Source organism: Amblyomma mixtum, chromosome 1, assembly GCF_055824585.1.
Source record: "Amblyomma mixtum isolate Tamu chromosome 1, ASM5582458v1, whole genome shotgun sequence".
In the NCBI taxonomy this organism is placed as follows: domain Eukaryota; kingdom Metazoa; phylum Arthropoda; class Arachnida; order Ixodida; family Ixodidae; genus Amblyomma; species Amblyomma mixtum.
In genome coordinates, this window is record NC_143012.1 from 76,375,515 (window position 1) to 76,393,326 (window position 17,812).

A 17,812-nucleotide genomic window follows, 5' to 3' on the forward strand; every position below is an offset into this window, starting at 1 on the left:
AGTATGGGACACCGCCGCAGTGGCTCAATGCTAAAGGCGCTCATCTACCGAGCCGAGCCGGAGTACCCATGTTCGAACCCCACCGCGGCAGCCGCGTTTCGATGGAGACAGAAAGCAAAATGCGCCCGTGTGCTCTGCTATGTGAGTGCACGTTAAAGATCCCCAGGTGGTCGAAATTATTGCGGTGGCCTCCGGCACCTCTTTCTTCTTTCACTCCCACCTTCCTTCCTTCGCTTCTGGCGCAGTTCAGCTGTCCACGAGATATGTGAGACAGATAGTGCGCTATTTGCGTACCTCGAAAAAAGCAATTTACCGATTTTATTAATCCCGCCCAGTTCAACAGAAATCTGACTGCCAATTTGAAGGATTCATCTGGCCATCGCATTAGAAGGAGCCTTCGTCTCTGATAGTTCGACGTCACCGTAGTCACTCCGATGCATTGATTAGGAAGGGAGAGAGAGAGAGAGAAAGCTTTATTTCAACAGGGATTCGGGGCACGCCCCAGGGTCCCCGCACGACCCCACTGCACACAAGTGTTTATGTTCCTGAGGTCCATAACACTGGCAGTACGGCCGGTGGCGATGGTCTGCACGGCCGCGTCCTCCGAGCGCAGCAGGGTCTCCCAGTCCTCCCAGGTCTTGAGGTTCTCTAGGTCCCGCAGGGGAGGGTCCGCCGGGCAGAGGGAAAGGATGCGGAGGGAAGAGGCCGAGGGTTCTGGGCATAGGGCGCATGCCGGAGTGGAGAAGGAGGGATGAGAGTGAGATAGGGTAACGGGTGAGGGGAGAGTGCGAGTCTTTAGTTTGTGCCAGAGTGTTGCTTGTTAGTTATCTAGGGAGGGGTGGGGCGGGGTTAGAGCTGGCGTGAGGCTCTGTAGGCCTGCGTCAGCTCGCTGAATGAGTGAATGCGCTCCATCGTGAATCCCCGGTCCGAGGCCACCTGAGCCTGGTTTAAAGAACCTCGGGCTAAAAGGTTGGCGGCCTGGTATCGCGATTCCCACAGTGCGCAGGCACCCATATCAGCTCCACTTGACGGAGTGGGGGTGCATCGGGCGAGTCCAGTATGCCAAAAGCAGGGACATGGAGTCGGCCTCGAACAAAATATAGAATCACAGTTTTAGAGTCATATAAAATGAACCGGGCTTCCGTGCGGGTGATAGCAAATGCAAAGGCGGGTTCCACTGCAGCCTCTGGGGAGGTGTCTGGAGGGAGAGGTAATGTGAGCAGGGTGGATAAAGAGGAGTCCACCACAGCTGCTGTCGCTTCATCACCCGTGCAGGCAGCGTCCACCCATATGGCGCCCTGCTCGGAGCCGTACGCTCGATGGAGTGCCTTCGCACGGGCTCTCCGGCGCGGTTCATGGTGGGACGCATGCATATTGCTCGGGAGCGGCCTGATGCGGAGCTCCCGGTGAAGGGGTCGTGGAATGGCGAGCAGGGTTGGGTCGTTAGCCGGTATTATGATTCCGAGGGAGTCCAGGATATACCAACAGTGTAGTGTACAAACCACCGTTGTCTTGCGGAGCGGTCTATGTAGGGCAAACGGTGCGATCCCTCAACGTTAGGCTGGGTGAACACCGTAACTCCCTAAAAGACCATTATGGGAATCTCCCTGAGTATTGCCGGAAATGTAACAAAAAAGAAGAGCAGAAGGGGAAAATTTGCAAACCTATTTTTGTGGTTTACGGGGGTTTAACGTCCCAAAGCGATTCAGCATATCAGGGACGCCGTAGTGAAGGGCTCCGGAAATATCGACCACCTGGATGGGGTTCTTTAACGTACGCTGACTTCGCACATGACAGAGGCCTCTATGATTCCGAGGGAGTCCAGGATACACCGACCTGTGGAGGTTTGTGTGTGCCTGATGTATTGGGCCTGTTGGTGGGCCTCCACCAGTTCCCCTATCGTGTTGTGGAGGTCCAGGCCTAGTCATCTGTATGTGGGTGTGTTGAGGGGAAGATGAAGTGCTGCCTTGAATGCCCTGCGAATCAAAGCATCCAAAGCGTTTATGTCATGTTTGGATAGTTTTAAGTATGGGGTAGTGTACAGCACACGGATGAGGACACAGGAATGAATGAGGCGACATTGGTCGCACTCATTCATGCCTCTATGATGTCCCGAAACCCTGCGGATGAGGTGCGATATCGCGCCTACAACCTGCTTGAGTTTCTTGAGGGTGGTGGTGTTTTTGCCATCCTTCTGGATGTGCAGGCCCAATACACGGAGGGTGCCAACCTCAGGTACGGGGTCACCATTCAGTTCAATGGGAATGGGGGAGCGGGTACAGCGGTGGTTCTTAGACCGGATGAGGAGCAGTTCGGACTTCTCTTGGGAGCAAGACAGTCTGACGGTTCGTGCGTAATTTTTGGTGAGTGTGGCTGCTTCCTGTAAAGTGTTCTCTGTGCCGCCGTAACTGCCGTGGGTGGTCCACATGGTGATATCGTCCGCATAGAGAGTATGCTTCAGATTGAGAATAGTTGCCAATTTTCCGGTGTGCAGGCGCCATATTCTGTACTTCGTAAAGAATGACGTTTCCGTTAAGAATAATAATAATATTAATTGGTTATTGAGGACATGAAGATAGCCCAGTATCTGTCGAACATCTCGGGTGGACACCTGAACGGCACCGTAATGTTGGAGTAAAGGACGAAAAAGAGAAAAAGGACTATCGTTAACAACTTTTGTTCCGCAAAGGCCATGTACCTTCGCGTCGTTCACAACTGTCTTTGTGGAGAAAATACCGCAGGCCTCCAGCAACGAACCGGCCGCTAGGCAACTCTTGCTTACTTGAGAGTAGTTATTTTACTTAACTACTGCTTGACACCACCATCAACTGAAGCCGCACGTTACGTAAAATGCGTATACAAGTTTTTGTGCGACGAAGAATGCTACCTAGAAAACCAGCTGGAGTACTCATACTAACCCCATAACCAACAAGGCCATTCCAGCAGATCGGCATAGAACTCCTCGACATTTTTTACTCCGTCGTCGTTCGAAAACAAAAGTATATATGCGGCGGCTGACTGCCTCACGTAGTGAGTTATGATTAGCGGGGTGCGAATTTAGAGTTTATAGAGTATGCCTGCCGGTAGGGGAAAGAAATTCGTCAAAGGTTAAGCATTTGACCACTACCTCGTAACATGCGCCCCGACCGAAACCGCGAGGAACGGGAAGCCAGGGCAGCGGCCCGACATGAACCATACGGTGATGAACAGAACAACGTATGGGCAGATGCTGCATGTGATCACCACGAAGCCACAGCGGTTGCGTACACTTCGCGTACCCCTCATATTATAAAGGAATTACCTGAGGGAATTAATCCATAGGTAGCAGAAGAAATAGCTATAAGGCTTGGGCTCGGCAGCTTCAGTCCTACCTATTACTCAGTGATTTAAAAACTGTGATGCTAAATTATGCTACGGGCAGAGTCCACCCTGCCACCAACCAAACACTGACCCAGAACCCCCCCATGCACCTGCAGCACTGAGGTGATCTGGGCGTCCGCGCACCCTGGAAACCCTGGCAATGAGGCCACCGATTTTTTAGCCCGAGGACCTAGAAACCGGTGACCCGCGCACCTCAAGGGGGTTCCTAAGGAGCGTGCGTGCACCTTCGCTGAACTCATTGCGAATGCTCAAGGCGAAAGGAGAATATACCCATCCCCCACCTCCACCCTCGCAAGCAGCGAGCAACCCAAAGGCGCATCTCCATGGGCCCATCCGAGGTGCACGAGCGCAGCGCCTACGCGTTCCAGAGTACACAGGAACCAATCTGCGCATGCGCCAGGCGCAGACACGAGCTAGCGGTGGCTCTTGGCAAATATCTGCTCATGTCACATATACGCACCTCGCTCGCGCCGGCGCCGGAAGTGGCTAGCTGGTTTGCGGTCGGTGTAACCAATCAGAGAATGCAGTTCTCTCAGCATCCAGTACTGCCCTTCGCACCGTTTTGTTCGCTAAGCTGAGCTGAGCGCGTGTACCAGAGAGAGGTGGCGACAGGCCATCGAGTTGCATATGTTTTCCGACGCTTGTCACGACACGGCACTGGGTGCTTAGGCGCTGCGATCTTGCACCTCGGATATGTCCATGGAGATGAGCCTTAAGGCGTCGTCTGCATCCCAGCTTCCTGTCCTCTGTGCAATGCACAGAACGAAAACCTGACCCATATCTTCCTTGCCTGTCCGGCTTCGCCTCCACCCGGCGGGCCAGGGCCACTCCAAACATAGCAGGAGAGGCAGACCTGATATGCTCAATGGACTCGGCAAGACAAAAGATAGTCGCCGGCCGCACTGCCAGCGTCATGGATATTCTAGGCATGAACTTTTGAGTGCGGTGGGGTCGTGCGGAGACCCAGGGGCCTGGTAGGCCCGAATTCCTCTGCACAATAAATATTTTATATCTCCACCTCTCACCTAGGGCGCCAAACCAAAAGTGCAAACAAAACTGCACAGCAGCAGATATGTCGAAACCCTTTCGTGGAACGTAACCTGATGCAACATGACCTCCCTCCTCCCGAAATACTAAATAGGAACAGCGGAACAGCATTTACGGCAGAGATGACGCAAGCCATCCAGCGCTACAATCTGACAACTTGTGGAATACAGTCAGTGCTGTCATCTCCTGCCCATCGACATTTGCGACGAGTGTTCCTCAGATTCAAAAACAGTAATGCCAGATAGGGTATGTAACCCACCCCCTAAAGGGGTCTGTAATGTAATAAAACGAAAAGAAATTAACCGACAGTCCTTTACAAAAAAATGCTTCACTGAGCGCTTGAACGGACATCTCCGACATGCATGACACGCCGACAGAAAATAGACGACCTGGGAGGTCATCGTCTCTTACGCTCCTCTCCGTTACAAAGCCGATATAGAAAAGGCCACTCGGATGACGCTTTTTCGGCTCTTGCACGGCACGGAGGCAGCCACTACGCTCGATGACATGCACCCAAAGGTCACGGGATAACAGAAGTTAGACGCCAATGCCTACTTTCAACATCACAGAAGAAAGCCGGACAGCTTACCTGGCTACGGATCAAAGACGAGCAGCGTAGCGGCATCCTATGATACAACCTACGGCGATGGGACTCAAAGCTCAAGTCATATGATAGAGACGTGGTGTGAACACCAATGGGTCGTAAAGAACTTAGTTAAAAACTGTTACCGCGTTATTTTTCGGACTTTATAACACAGACTACAAACATGTTCTCTGGACAGCGACCGCGTTTCAGCGGCGCTCAGAACAGCCAGAAATGGTGCATGTGGTACATCTGAAACCCGATACGGGCATAATGAAAACTACTATTCTCATTCTCGGGGTGTGTTTTGGTTCTTTTATTACGATCGCTGATGTGCACTAGTGTCTGTATTCCAAGTTTTTATTTTTGTTATCTGTCGTTGTGCTTTGTACCACCATAAACCGAATGCCGCCGCAGTGCCTAAGTGGTTGTGGCACTCGACTTCTGTCCAGAAAGACACGGGTTCGATCCCGGCCGCGACGGTATCACTTCGATGCAGGCGAAATACTAGAAACCCGTGTACTGTTTGATGTCAGTGTGTGAGAAACCTGTGTGGTCGAAATTATCCGGAGCTCTCCATTGCGGAGATCTTTATACAGTGAGTCCCTTTCGGACGTTAAACCATATCAACCAAACTATTGCAGTCTTGTGTGCAATGCCTGCCGCACTTGGCAAAGCGGGAAGAGGTAAATCCCGCTCTCCTTGTGTCGGGCAGAGGAGGGAAAGGCCGGCAGGCGGCTGCCAAAAGAAGAAAGGCAAAACAAAATGAAGCAAAAATGACTGGCAACCTGGCATGCTTGGCAGGTGCCAGAGTGAAGAAGTACATTACCTTCTCCACTTTTTGGGGAAAGGAGAGGGAGGCCCGAAGGTGGCTACCACGTGAAGAATTCAGAGGGTGGCAGCCTTGGAGAGAAGAGTTAGGACGCGGGAGGGCAAATGCGCAACGTGAGGACGGCTAACACGGGAACAACCCGGCGTGTAGCTACCAGGGAAGGAGAAGGGCCAATGAGCCATCAACTGTCGCTGATCAACAACTCTGGCCTTTATTAGAATCTATAAACATCAAGGCTTCAGTGGAATCTTGGAGACAAACTGCTATCTCCAATACTGCTGATAGATCAAACAATATTTCCCGTTGCTGCACGCAGGGGAGAAAAACGGCGCAGCATATCTTCATTGACTGTCTTCGGTCATAAAAGTGAACAAGAGATGAGGAGCCTCAGGGAGCTTAACCAAGGTAGCGACGAGAGGTTGTTCCGGAGGACGCGTTCATGAAGACAGGGAGGCGCAGTGCCAAGCTCAATGACATGAAACAATGCCGTCGCGTAAACCATTTATTTCGGTTTGCCTTGAAAACGAAGGCCACATACAGAACATTGCATTTATGGTGTCTGCCAGATCATATATAAGAAGTGCAATTGTCCGAAATGATATAAATCCGTTTTTTTTTCTAATGATTTAAGCGATATTTTGACACGGAGAAGTATTCTCTCTTTAGCCATCGTTACCCCAAGAATTGTAAGACGCAAAGGTTTGCTTAAACCTTCATGGGTATCGAAAATTTTATTGACCGGCGAACAGCAGAATGACATGAGCAAAGAGTCAACACACGGAGTTCCCTTGAAGGTGAAAAATCAGGTCATATACACAATAGAAGAAAAAAGGACGATTCAGCAGTTTTCACCTGGCAGGGCACCTAGCTTCAAGTTCTTAATGAAGTCACAGGTGAAGTGCTGGCAGAGGGGACTTGTTTGCTCGGAGCTTGGTAAGACCTCGAAGTAGCGCAAAGAACTAGAAACGGCATTACGCACGCGCTCCGCGACGGGCTCCGTCATGCGGTGGCTGCTCACAGCGAGCCACTGCAAGCGGGGAGCCATGCTCACAAGTTGGTAAAGGCGCTCCTTGCCCACATACGTGTCCCTCAGGCATAGATGTGTTAGACCCAGCCTTAGGCTTCCATTTGTTCCCATGTAGATTGATTTGAATGCTTTGCCGGTGAATGCCGTGTGTCCCAAAAACAAAACACGCAGGCTCTGACCGTGCAAGAGCACCATCTCGGCACCCGTGTCCGTCACCTTCGTGCGCTCTATGTCCAGGACAACGAGGTTGGCGATCACGGGCAGTATGTTGGCCAGGCGTTGGTCGTTGAACAGGTAGCAGCCTTCGACGCTAAGCGCACGAAGCGACGGGAACGGCTCCAGCATGGCTAGCCCGATGACAGACGCGAATATGCACTGCGCAAGGTCCAGCAGCCGGAGATCACGTGGGTATGGACGGCCGTCTTCGACGGTGAAGAACTGCTCCGGACTGAACCACGACTGGCGCAGTGAGAGATGAGTGAGCGTCGGTGGCAGGTCGCACACTGTGACCTTGTTCTCTCGAAGGCGACGGGCGAGGGGGAGGAAGCCGCGAGTGATGTGCAAGACCTGCGAATAAGTGAGGACACTTGTAGATCCTTTTAGTACGCTAGCACTTGTAGTGGCCATTCCCCGTATTTATCCGCTGCGTGTTTATCAATAAGTTGACGTTTCAGTTTGCTGGGGAACAACAACAGCGCTGTATGGGATGACTAGAGATGGGAAACTTTCATATATCGCATTACCCATTTAATCCAGACGTCAGCGCCAATTCCTCCCATAGCCGCTGGAAGGAGGCCAACTGGAGCGTCATATTGTTGCTATGGAAACGGTCTCCAGCATGAAAAAACTTCGTCACCGAGCAGGTCTTAAACCACCAAGAGTGGTAAAAAAGCAGCATCGTTTTTCGATGCCTAAATCGATTCGGCTAACGCGCATGCTTTCGCGCTGCGTTCACGTCAAGAATTTCCTTTTCTAAACATCAAATCGCGTTCAGTCACCACGTGCGCTTAAATAGATAAAAACGAATTTAAATGCAGTTTCCGATCCCAGGGCTAACTGCCGCTTTCATGCTTACTTTAGTAGCAGGAAGTGAAAAATATAACCATCTTCATCGCCGAGAGTGATGCCAGATCGTAGGGCAGCATATCCATGTTTTGTAATTCTGGGTTATCGATTAGGAAAGGCAACCTGATAAAAATGACTAAGCATTCGTTTTTCTTCATTTATGACGTCCTGTTAACTGAAGATCACAGCAACTGCTGGCGTTAAAGAAGCGCTATTTTTGTTACAGAATGTACCAGTTGCTTAAACTTCGACTACTCCGGTCCCATAGCGATCGTATAAAACTTTGCGCTTGAGTTTGAACGAGGGGACACTTCCTTAAGCATTGCCATCATGAAACGCTCACCCTGAGTGAGGGGCAGTGCTCGGCCAGGTAGGCGAAGAACGCTCGCGGAAAGTCTCTCTGCTCCTCCTCGGCGCTCGATGTGTCCATGGAACGGGTTATGTGCAGTTCCACGATGTTGGCGTCGACGTGGGCCTCGAGAAGGCTGTGCACCTGTCTGGCCTTGAGCGGAAATGACGTCACGCGTAGCACACGCCTCAGCGAGAAGTCGCGTGCCACACGCCACCATCGGCGACATACCCTGGAATGAAGAGACGTGCGCTAGTGATGTCGCATTGTTTTATTTGACGTATATATAAGCGGTAACGTATCCGTGACCTCTAGCAGAGGCAAAGCTCATTAATTGCGATGTTCAAGAGCCGTTAATGCACCGTCGCAGAGCCAGAATCTATTGAGGCTAAGAGTGATGTGACCTCTATAGCATTCAGACGAGGTGTACATCAAGGATTCCGGCGAGGTGATTTTCCTCACCGCTCTGAACTGGGGAGGGTACAAATAAAGACGTTGGAATGGAGGCATAATGTTCTCTTGCCGCTTACTGATGGCGTCGTTGCAAGCGGAATTTCCCATGTTCTGAACGTTTGCGGAATACATTGCCTGAATATGTTTCCTGCTACGCGAACCTTACACCTCCGTCGACATATGGAAAGAACCATTTGTCGCTACTACCACGCCATGGTCTTAGCTATGGTGGTTATTCGGATTTCTGTCACTCTACAGGGGAATACATAATACGTGCGGATGAGAAGCCCTGGACTGGCACCAATCCGAAAAATGACATCTTGCATCTTTAGCAGATCAGCTTGTTAGAAAATCCTGACTGATCGGTAGTTGCCCGCTTTACGCGCCTTTGCAGATAAGTTTGGTGCACGCCAGTCTCCTCAGGAAGACCAGCTTCTTCGTGACTGCAAGGCAACCCAGGCGTGTAGATACCACTGCGGTGCAGAGGAAGGCAACGCAACGCACACCCAGGCATCAAAAGAGAATGAGCCTCAAAAATGTGGAATTTTATGCCGATGGTAATTTGGCCGTGAGCTGCTGTGCCGCACCTTTGTTTTAAAATCTGACGCAGCGTTTATCTGCCACCAGTTGATTTTTGGTTTGGTTAATGGGGTTTAACGTCCCAAAGCGACTCACGCTATGGTCCACACGGAGTGTCCGAACACACGTCTGCTGCTGGCCTTTCGGCAATAGCAGCCTGCACGAGCATCTTTAACATCTATGGGATCTCATTTGTTAAAACAATTTTGCACTTTCCTCAGCGCTCAAGTGTTGAGATGCTGCAAAGGCGGTGGGACGCATCATATCTACGCAGGGCGCTGATCTATTTCATGTGTTGAAGTGTAATGGGGAATCCAAGATGAAGCAGTCTCCTGGCTGTTAATAGCTCACACTAAGTACACTATCGTTATAAACTAGAAAGAAGCGTTGAATAGCGCTTGATGCCACAATCAATAAAGTGGAGAGCGAAATACGTGCTCAGCGATGTAGTGTCGCGCCAGCATCCCTAGCCTAACATGCTTCGTCTAAGCTCCGAAGCATCGACTGGAAGGTGATGCACTGCGTAGCAGTGACGGCCGACTTACCTTGCGCAGGCGCATACTTGGTCGAACGACGTCAGGCGCCCGAACACCTCTAAGAGAAGGCTCTCCGGCAGATGCTCGATCTCCATGGCCGGCACTTCTACCTTCTGAACGTGCACGTGGCGCTCTTCTTCCACTTACAGCGTCTGCCGTCGGAGAAAAATTCAGGGGCACTCTGTCTAAAGGGCGTAGATGCGAAAGCGTTTTCCACACAAATCTTCGCCTGCATGAGTGGAACGCGACAGCGTGCTGTAACACTGGCAGGGAGTCCACGGAATGCTAGCAGCCGTTCGGCGCGAATACTTTCAGGTTATGGTCCGCGTCTGGCGCGGAAAGAAGAACGCGGCGGCGGCATCGAGGGACGCTGGTGCTGGTGCCGCCCAGCAACAGGCGCCGGCTAGCTCTGCGCATACGCAGGGCGGGAGTGCGCTGAACGCAGCCTCGAAGCGCTCCAAGCAACTCCGGTGGCGTCCGCAGAACACGCCCCGCATTGAAAGAGACGACATCGTCGTGGTGCTGAAACCAAGAAACACGGTCGCCCTCAAGGCGACTTTTGGTCCTGGACAAGCCGGCGCAGCAGTCCGCAGCATCCTCGGGGACGACGCAAAAAAAATTCAGGGGGTACTGTGGCTCTCTAAAGTGCTGCAAGGCGAAAGCGTTTCCTGGCGCAATTTTGTTTTGTTTTTCATATTTTGTTTTTTTTGTTATTCATTTTTGTTCCTTTTCTCACTTTCATAGTTTTTTATCTTTATTTTCATAACTTATTTTTATTATGTTTTTATTTTTGTTCATTTTTCTTTTGATTTTTTATTTTCCTTTCCTTCATTTTATTCCTTTTATTTTATTTATGAAACCCATGCATTCTCTACATGCGCCTTTATTCATGCTCGAACCTTGAGCCTTCGTGGCGGAGTGTTAGCGTCTCCGCTTCAAATGCCAAAGGCTCCGGTTCGATTCCCACTCTGGGCACAGCTTCTTTTTAAGCAGTGACGCCGAAAGGCGGAAAAATCTGCTGACGCGTCTGTCAACACGGCTGCCGACGCGTCTTTCGACATCGCTGCCGACGCGTCTGTCGACACGGCGGCCGACAGCGTCGGTCAACACGGCTGCTGACAGCATCTGCTAACGACAGTATGAGGCATTAAAGGCTCTCGCCTTAATACGGGAATTGGGGTGTGGCCCGCTTAGGACCAAAACGTGCTTGCATGTGTTCTGAAATCAGTGGACGCCACGGAGAAGCTGCTCCGGGATGTTAAGGCGAACGCCTTTAATGCCCCAGACTGTCATTAGCATCCGTCTCGGCAGATTTGTCCGCGTTTCGGCGTCACTACTTACAAAGAAACTGCGTCAGCGCTGGGAATCGAACAAGGGCCTTTGGCATTTGGAGCGGAGACGCTACCACTCCGCCGCGAAGGCCCAAGGTTTGACCATTACTAAAGGCGCATCTAGCGAACGTATGGGTTTTATAAATCAATTACAGGGAATAAAACATGAAAAAAAGAAATGACAAATAAAAACAAAAGTAAGAAAAGAAACAAATACAAAATAAAGCGGCAAAAATAAAATATGAAAATTAGAAAATAAGGAAGTAAATATAAAAAGTAAACATAAGAAACAAAAAGAGAACAGAAAAAATAGAAGCACAATAAAAATAACAGACATAAAACCAAATAATAAAATGTGAAAAGGAGAAAAAAACAAAAAGGATAAGAAATCAAAACAAAAATGAAGTAAAAAGCAAAATATCTCTCTAAAGCAGCACTTCAGAGAGAAAAAAATTGGCCCTGGTTTAGTTCTGGTTAAACCTGCAGAATTGCGAAAGCAACATCTGCGCGCAACCATATGTTACTGTCTGAGCAACACTGCCCACAGTCCCGCCGTTTCGCAAGCTCTTGCACGACCGTACTGCGCATGCGCTCGGAGCAAGTGACGTCATTGGCACAGCTGGCATGCCACAGCCTCGCCGCGCGCGCTCGGCTTCCTTTCCTTAGAATGATGAGTATAAAACAGTTGACAACCCCAATGAACAAAATGAACGCCGATGGCCTATCGCTTTAGAGCCGCGTTTCTGGCACAACCTTGTCAATACCTGCAGTCACACCTCTCTTTCTCTCTCTCATCACCACACGGGCCATTGAGCATAGTTCAGGCGTCAACTGACCCAGGGCGCCATAACGCGCACTTCCTTTCCTTAAAATGATCGGAGCGTAAAACGTGGTCAACGCCAACGCCATTGAACGCAAGGAACGCCGATGGCCTATTGCTTTAGAGCCGCGTTTCTGGCACAACCTTGTCAATGCCTGCAGCTCACACCTCTCTCTCTCTCATCACCCCATGGGCCGATGAGCTCAGTTCAGGCGTCCACTGACCCAGGGCGCCATAATGCGCAATTCTTTTCCTTAAAATGATCGGAGTGTAAAACGTGGTCAACGCCAACGCCATAGAACGCAAGGAACGCCGATGGCCTATTGCTTTAGAGCCGCGTTTCTGGCACAACCTTGTCAATGCCTGCAGCTCACACCTCTCTCTCTCTCATCACCCCATGGGCCGATGAGCTCAGTTCAGGCGTCCACTGACCCAGGGCGCCATAATGCGCACTTCTTTTCCTTAAAATGATCGGAGTGTAAAACGTGGTCAACGCCAACGCCAATGAACACAAGGAACGCCGATGGCCTATCGCTTTAGAGCCGCGTTTCTGGCACAACCTTGTCAATGCCTGCAGCTCACACCTCTCTCTCTCTCATCACCCCATGGGCCGATGAGCTCAGTTCAGGCGTCCACTGACCCAGGGCGCCATAATGCGCACTTCTTTTCCTTAAAATGATCGGAGTGTAAAACGTGGTCAACGCCAACGCCATTGAACGCAAGGAACGCCGATGGCCTATTGCTTTAGAGCCGCGTTTCTGGCACAACCTTGTCAATGCCTGCAGCTCACACCTCTCTCTCTCTCATCACCCCATGGGCCGATGAGCTCAGTTCAGGCGTCCACTGACCCAGGGCGCCATAATGCGCACTTCTTTTCCTTAAAATGATCGGAGTGTAAAACGTGGTCAACGCCAACGCCATTGAACGCAAGGAACGCCGATGGCCTATTGCTTTAGAGCCGCGTTTCTGGCACAACCTTGTCAATGCCTGCAGCTCACACCTCTCTCTCTCTCATCACCCCATGGGCCGATGAGCTCAGTTCAGCCGTCCACTGACCCAGGGCGCCATAATGCGCACTTCTTTTCCTTAAAATGATCGGAGTGTAAAACGTGGTCAACGCCAACGCCAATGAACACAAGGAACGCCGATGGCCTATTGCTTTAGAGCCGCGTTTCTGGCACAACCTTGTCAATGCCTGCAGCTCACACCTCTCTCTCTCTCATCACCCTATGGGCCGATGAGCTCCGTTCAGGCGTCCACTGACCCAGGGCGCCATAATGCGCACTTCTTTTCCTTAAAATGATCGGAGTGTAAAACGTGGTCAACGCCAACGCCAATGAACACAAGGAACGCCGATGGCCTATTGCTTTAGAGCCGCGTTTCTGGCACAACCTTGTCAATGCCTGCAGCTCACACCTCTCTCTCTCTCATCACCCCATGGGCCGATGAGCTCAGTTTAGCCGTCCACTGACCGAGGGCGCCATAATGCGCACTTCTTTTCCTTAAAATGATCGGAGTGTAAAACGTGGTCAACGCCAACGCCAATGAACACAAGGAACGCCGATGGCCTATCGCTTTAGAGCCGCGTTTCTGGCACAACCTTGTCAATGCCTCCAGCTCACACCTCTCTCTCTCTCATCACCCCATGGGCCGATGAGTTAGTTCAGGCGTCCACTGACCCAGGGCGCCATAATGCGCACTTCCTTTCCTTAAAATGATCGGAGTGTAAAACGTGGTCAACGCCAACACCAATGAACACAAAGAACGGCGATGGCCTATCGCTTTAGGGCCGCGTTTTTGGCACAACCTTGTCAATACCTGCAGTCACACCTCTCTTTCTCTCTCTCATCACCCCACGGGGCCGATGAACACAGTTGAGGCGTCCACTGACCCAGGGCGCGATAATGCGCACTTCCATTCCTTAAAATGATCGGAGTGTAAAACGTGGTCAACGCCAACACCAATGAACACAAGGAACGGCGATGGCCTATCGCTTTAGGGCCGCGTTTATGGCACAACCCTGTCAATACCTGCAGTCACGCCTTTCTTTCTCTCTCTGATCACCCCATGGGCTGATGAGCACAGTTCAGGCGTCAACTGACCCAGGGCGCCATAATGCGCACTCTCTTTCCTTAAAATGATCGGAGTGTAAAACGTGGTCAACGCCAACGCCAATGAACACAAGGAACGCCGATGACCTAACGCTTTAGAGCCGCGTTTCTGGCATAACCTTCGTTGGATGCCTCTGGTTGTCGTTTTGGAAGGGCTCTAGTGTCGAGTTCCCGCTCGACACGACTAGAGCCCTTCCAAAACGACAACCACAGGCATCGAACGAAGGCTGTGCCAGAAACGCGGCTCTAAAGCTTTCGCAATCGAACAAGGCAACAGCAGTAACGCGTAAACATGATCAATACGTATCGGCAAGAACAAGAATACTTAGATATGTGGCATTGGAACTGCAGAAGCTACCGCAAAAAGCAGGGCCTCTTAAAACAATATATAGACACACAACTCACATCTCCTGATGTTATTGCGCTCCAAGAGACTGGAATCAAGCCGACCTTACAAGGGTACCAGGTTTACGAAAGTCAAAACGAAGGTAAAGCGGCCGTCCTAGTCAGCAAAACCAATACCGTCATCAGGCACGATACCATCGCCGACACCAACACTGAACACGCGCTTGTTTAACTCATTCCGAAAAACCGAATGGGAAGCAGCACGTTCTTACTGAACGTGTACAGCCCGCCGAGACAAATAAAAGCTGAACTCTTCGAACTGTTTTATGGAGCGCACAAGCTGACCAAAGAAAATGCACTCATCATCGTAGGAGATTTCAACGCCATGGACAGGAGTTGGGGATACCAGAAACAAGACATCAAGGGAAGAACATTAGTGGAGGTAGCGGAATACTTTGGCTGCAGTCGAATCGCAGATCCTGCGACCCCCACGAGAATCGGGAATAGCGTGAGCACGGACACATTACCGGACCTCACCTTCGTAAGGAAGAGCAGGTAGTCAGTGGGAAAACATGATGGAAAATCTAGGCAGCGATCACATTATCCTCCGGACACGAATAGCATCCGACACAATTAGACGCCAGATTGGACAGCCGAAAATCACTGACCTGAACGCGTTTCGCGGGACTTGCAACAAATCTGAAGGCCGTATCCAATCACTGGACGAATGGAGCGGCATGCTGAGAGAAACGCGACAACGATGCACAAAAAGTATAAGGAGAACGACAGCAACGCCCGAAGTAGACGCCCACCTCCTGAGACTATGGGAAGCGAGACGCAGTCTCACCAAAAGATGTCGGAAGCAAAAACACAAAAGTAAACTAAAACTAAAGATAGCAGAAATTACGGCAAAGGCGGAAGAATACGCGATGCAACTCGCGAAACAAAATTGGGAACTCAGCGACTCGCTTAGGCGAACTCTAGGCACGGCCAGAACCTGGAATGTCTTAAGAGCACTAATCGATCTGATCACAATAAAATCAGAAAAAAATAAAGCCATCCACAGGTTCATCCACTCCTTCGAGGGATCAGACATCGCCCTACTGGAGAAGGCACGAGAAAAATGTTTCGGCGATCACAATCCCCCGCGATACCAAGGAACGTATCGAGGAGCCGAAAACGAGAAACTCGACCGCCCATATCTGTGGAAGAGGTTTACGCGGCCATAAGAAACACGACCAGAAACACGACAGCAGGAGCGGACAGTATCGACAGCGCCCTAATCCGCAACCTGAGCGACGACCTCATACAAGAGCTCGTCAGCTTTCTTAACAAACATTGGCAGGCGGAGACGGTTCCCGAAGATTGGAAACACGCCGAAGTAATAATGATACCTAAACCTGGTAAAAAGCTACAAATTGAAAATCACAGGCACATATCACTCACGTCGTGCCTTGGCAAGCTTTACAAGTGGGTTGTAACTTTAAGACTGCAAAATTACATGGAAGATGACTGTGTACCACATACCATGTTCGGCTTCAGAGCGAAGCACTCGACGCAGGACTTTCTGCTCCAAATACAAGATGTCCTGCGAAACGTGCCTCGGACGGGCGAAAATGTCATAATGGCCCTGGGCATCAAGGCGGCATTCGATAACGTCAGCCACGAAGCGATCCTTACGCGCCTAGACAACCTGGATTGCGGACGTAGAATCCACGGCTTCGTCAAAGCCTTCCTGCCCGATAGAACTGCCACCATCGGCATAGGAGACCTTCGATCGGACAAAATTCGCACTCCAAACAAGGGAACACCCCAAGGGTCAGTTATCTCACCCCTACTCTTCAACATAGCTATGGTAGTCCTAGCTCGAAAACTAGAGAACATCGAAGGCATCAGGCATGCAATGTACGCTGACGATATAACAGTCTGGACAAACACGGGCTGTCTCGGAGAAAAGGAAGAAAGGCTACAGCAAGCGGCCTCTTGTGTAGAGCAGTACGTCGCCGAAAGAGGACTCGCATGCTCGACCGAGAAATCGGAACTGCTGAGAGTCTGGAGAGGCAAGCAAAACCGGACCGTCCCAACCAACGAGGACCTAAAACTCAACGTCTACCTAGAAGGGACGCCCATACCCGAAAAGACAACAATAAGAATTTTGGGCATTGGGTTCAATCCAACCAGCGCAGCACTCACATTTTTACACTACTGAAAGCAACATCGCTACAAGTCGCACGCATGATCACCCGCATCACCAACAGGCGACGTGGCATGCTTGAAGAGGACACACTTAAACTAGTCAGATGCCTAGAAGTTAGTCGAATCACGTACAGCCTACCCTACCAGTGCCTCAACAAAAACGAAATACAACAAGCGGATGCCCTCCTACGCAAAGCGTATACGACAGCGCTCCGACTACCACGCAACACGTCTACAGAAAAACTCATGGCCCTGGAATTACATAACCCCTTTGAGGAGCTACAAGAGGCGCAGCTTGAGTCGCAAAAACTGAAGCTGTTGCAAACAACGATTGGAAGAGCGCTCCTGCAGAGGTTCGGGTACCGCGAGCAGATGCGAGAAATGTCGAGGACGGAAACCATCCCCGACGAGCTTCGCAATACCCTCAAGGTAGCTCCAATACCAAAAAACATGGATCCCAACCTCCATCGAGGCAGAATAGAAGCGAGGGCCGAATTCATTGAGAAAACTTACGCTCCTCAAGCCACGACCGTGTATACAGACGCGTCTTGGAGACGAGGAGATACCAAAATCGCTGTAGCGGCGGTGGTCGATTCGTCTTTACGCGAAATTACCAGCGCGTCTCTCCGAGGCTGCACAGCTGCAGAGTCCGAGGAAGTAGCCGTTGCTCTAGCGGTGGCGGAGGGCTATAAAACCGGGCGGTCACTAACAATACTCAAGGACTCTCAAACAGCCTGCCGAAATTACATGAATGGCAGGATAGGTCGTCAAGCGCTCCGTATTCTTCTCGCAGCGAGCGACAGAATTAAAAACCAGGAAGAACAAAGCGACAAAATCCCACACAAAATTGTGTGGGTACCGGGGCACACGGGGGTGGCAGGAAACCAAGAGGCCGACAGGGTAGCTCGAGGATACATTACTTTCTGAGCATACGATGAGTCCGCGGAAATCGCGCCAGCACCCAGGGAATACTCGGCCATACTACAAAACTATAGAGGCAGAAGAATGCGATATCCCCCACCACACATATCTCTCAGCAGAGAGGAAGCTGTCACTTGGAGACAATTACAAACAGGCTCTTTCCAAAACCTACATATACTAAACAAAATGCACCCTACGATATACACGGACAAATGCCCCTGGTGCGACGAAAAACC

General features: G+C 50.7%; 1 protein-coding gene across 1 annotated transcript; it reads right to left on the reverse strand.

Moving 5' to 3' along the window:
- Positions 1-6,332: 6,332 nt before the first annotated feature.
- On the reverse strand, positions 6,333-10,506 carry LOC149366815 (uncharacterized). Its single transcript, XM_089552483.1, has 3 exons — positions 9,862-10,506; positions 8,279-8,516; positions 6,333-7,437 (listed from the first exon to the last, which is right to left on the reverse strand). Exons 1-3 carry the CDS (start codon positions 9,945-9,947, stop codon positions 6,682-6,684), a joined length of 1,080 nt encoding a protein of 359 aa, XP_089408609.1. The 5' UTR covers positions 9,948-10,506; the 3' UTR covers positions 6,333-6,681.
- Between the last annotated feature and the right edge of the window lie 7,306 nt (positions 10,507-17,812).

Excerpts from the sequence above, each read along its gene's own strand:
- LOC149366815 (XM_089552483.1), bottom strand. The coding sequence starts at position 9,947 with ATGGAGATCGAGCATCTGCCGGAGAGCCTTCTCTTAGAGGTGTTCGGG. Across the intron at positions 8,517-9,861 it reads CAAGTATGCGCCTGCGCAAG|GGTATGTCGCCGATGGTGGC; the intron begins GTAAGTCGGCCG and ends TCTTCATTCCAG. Across the intron at positions 7,438-8,278 it reads AGCACTGCCCCTCACTCAGG|GTCTTGCACATCACTCGCGG; the intron begins GTGAGCGTTTCA and ends ACTTATTCGCAG.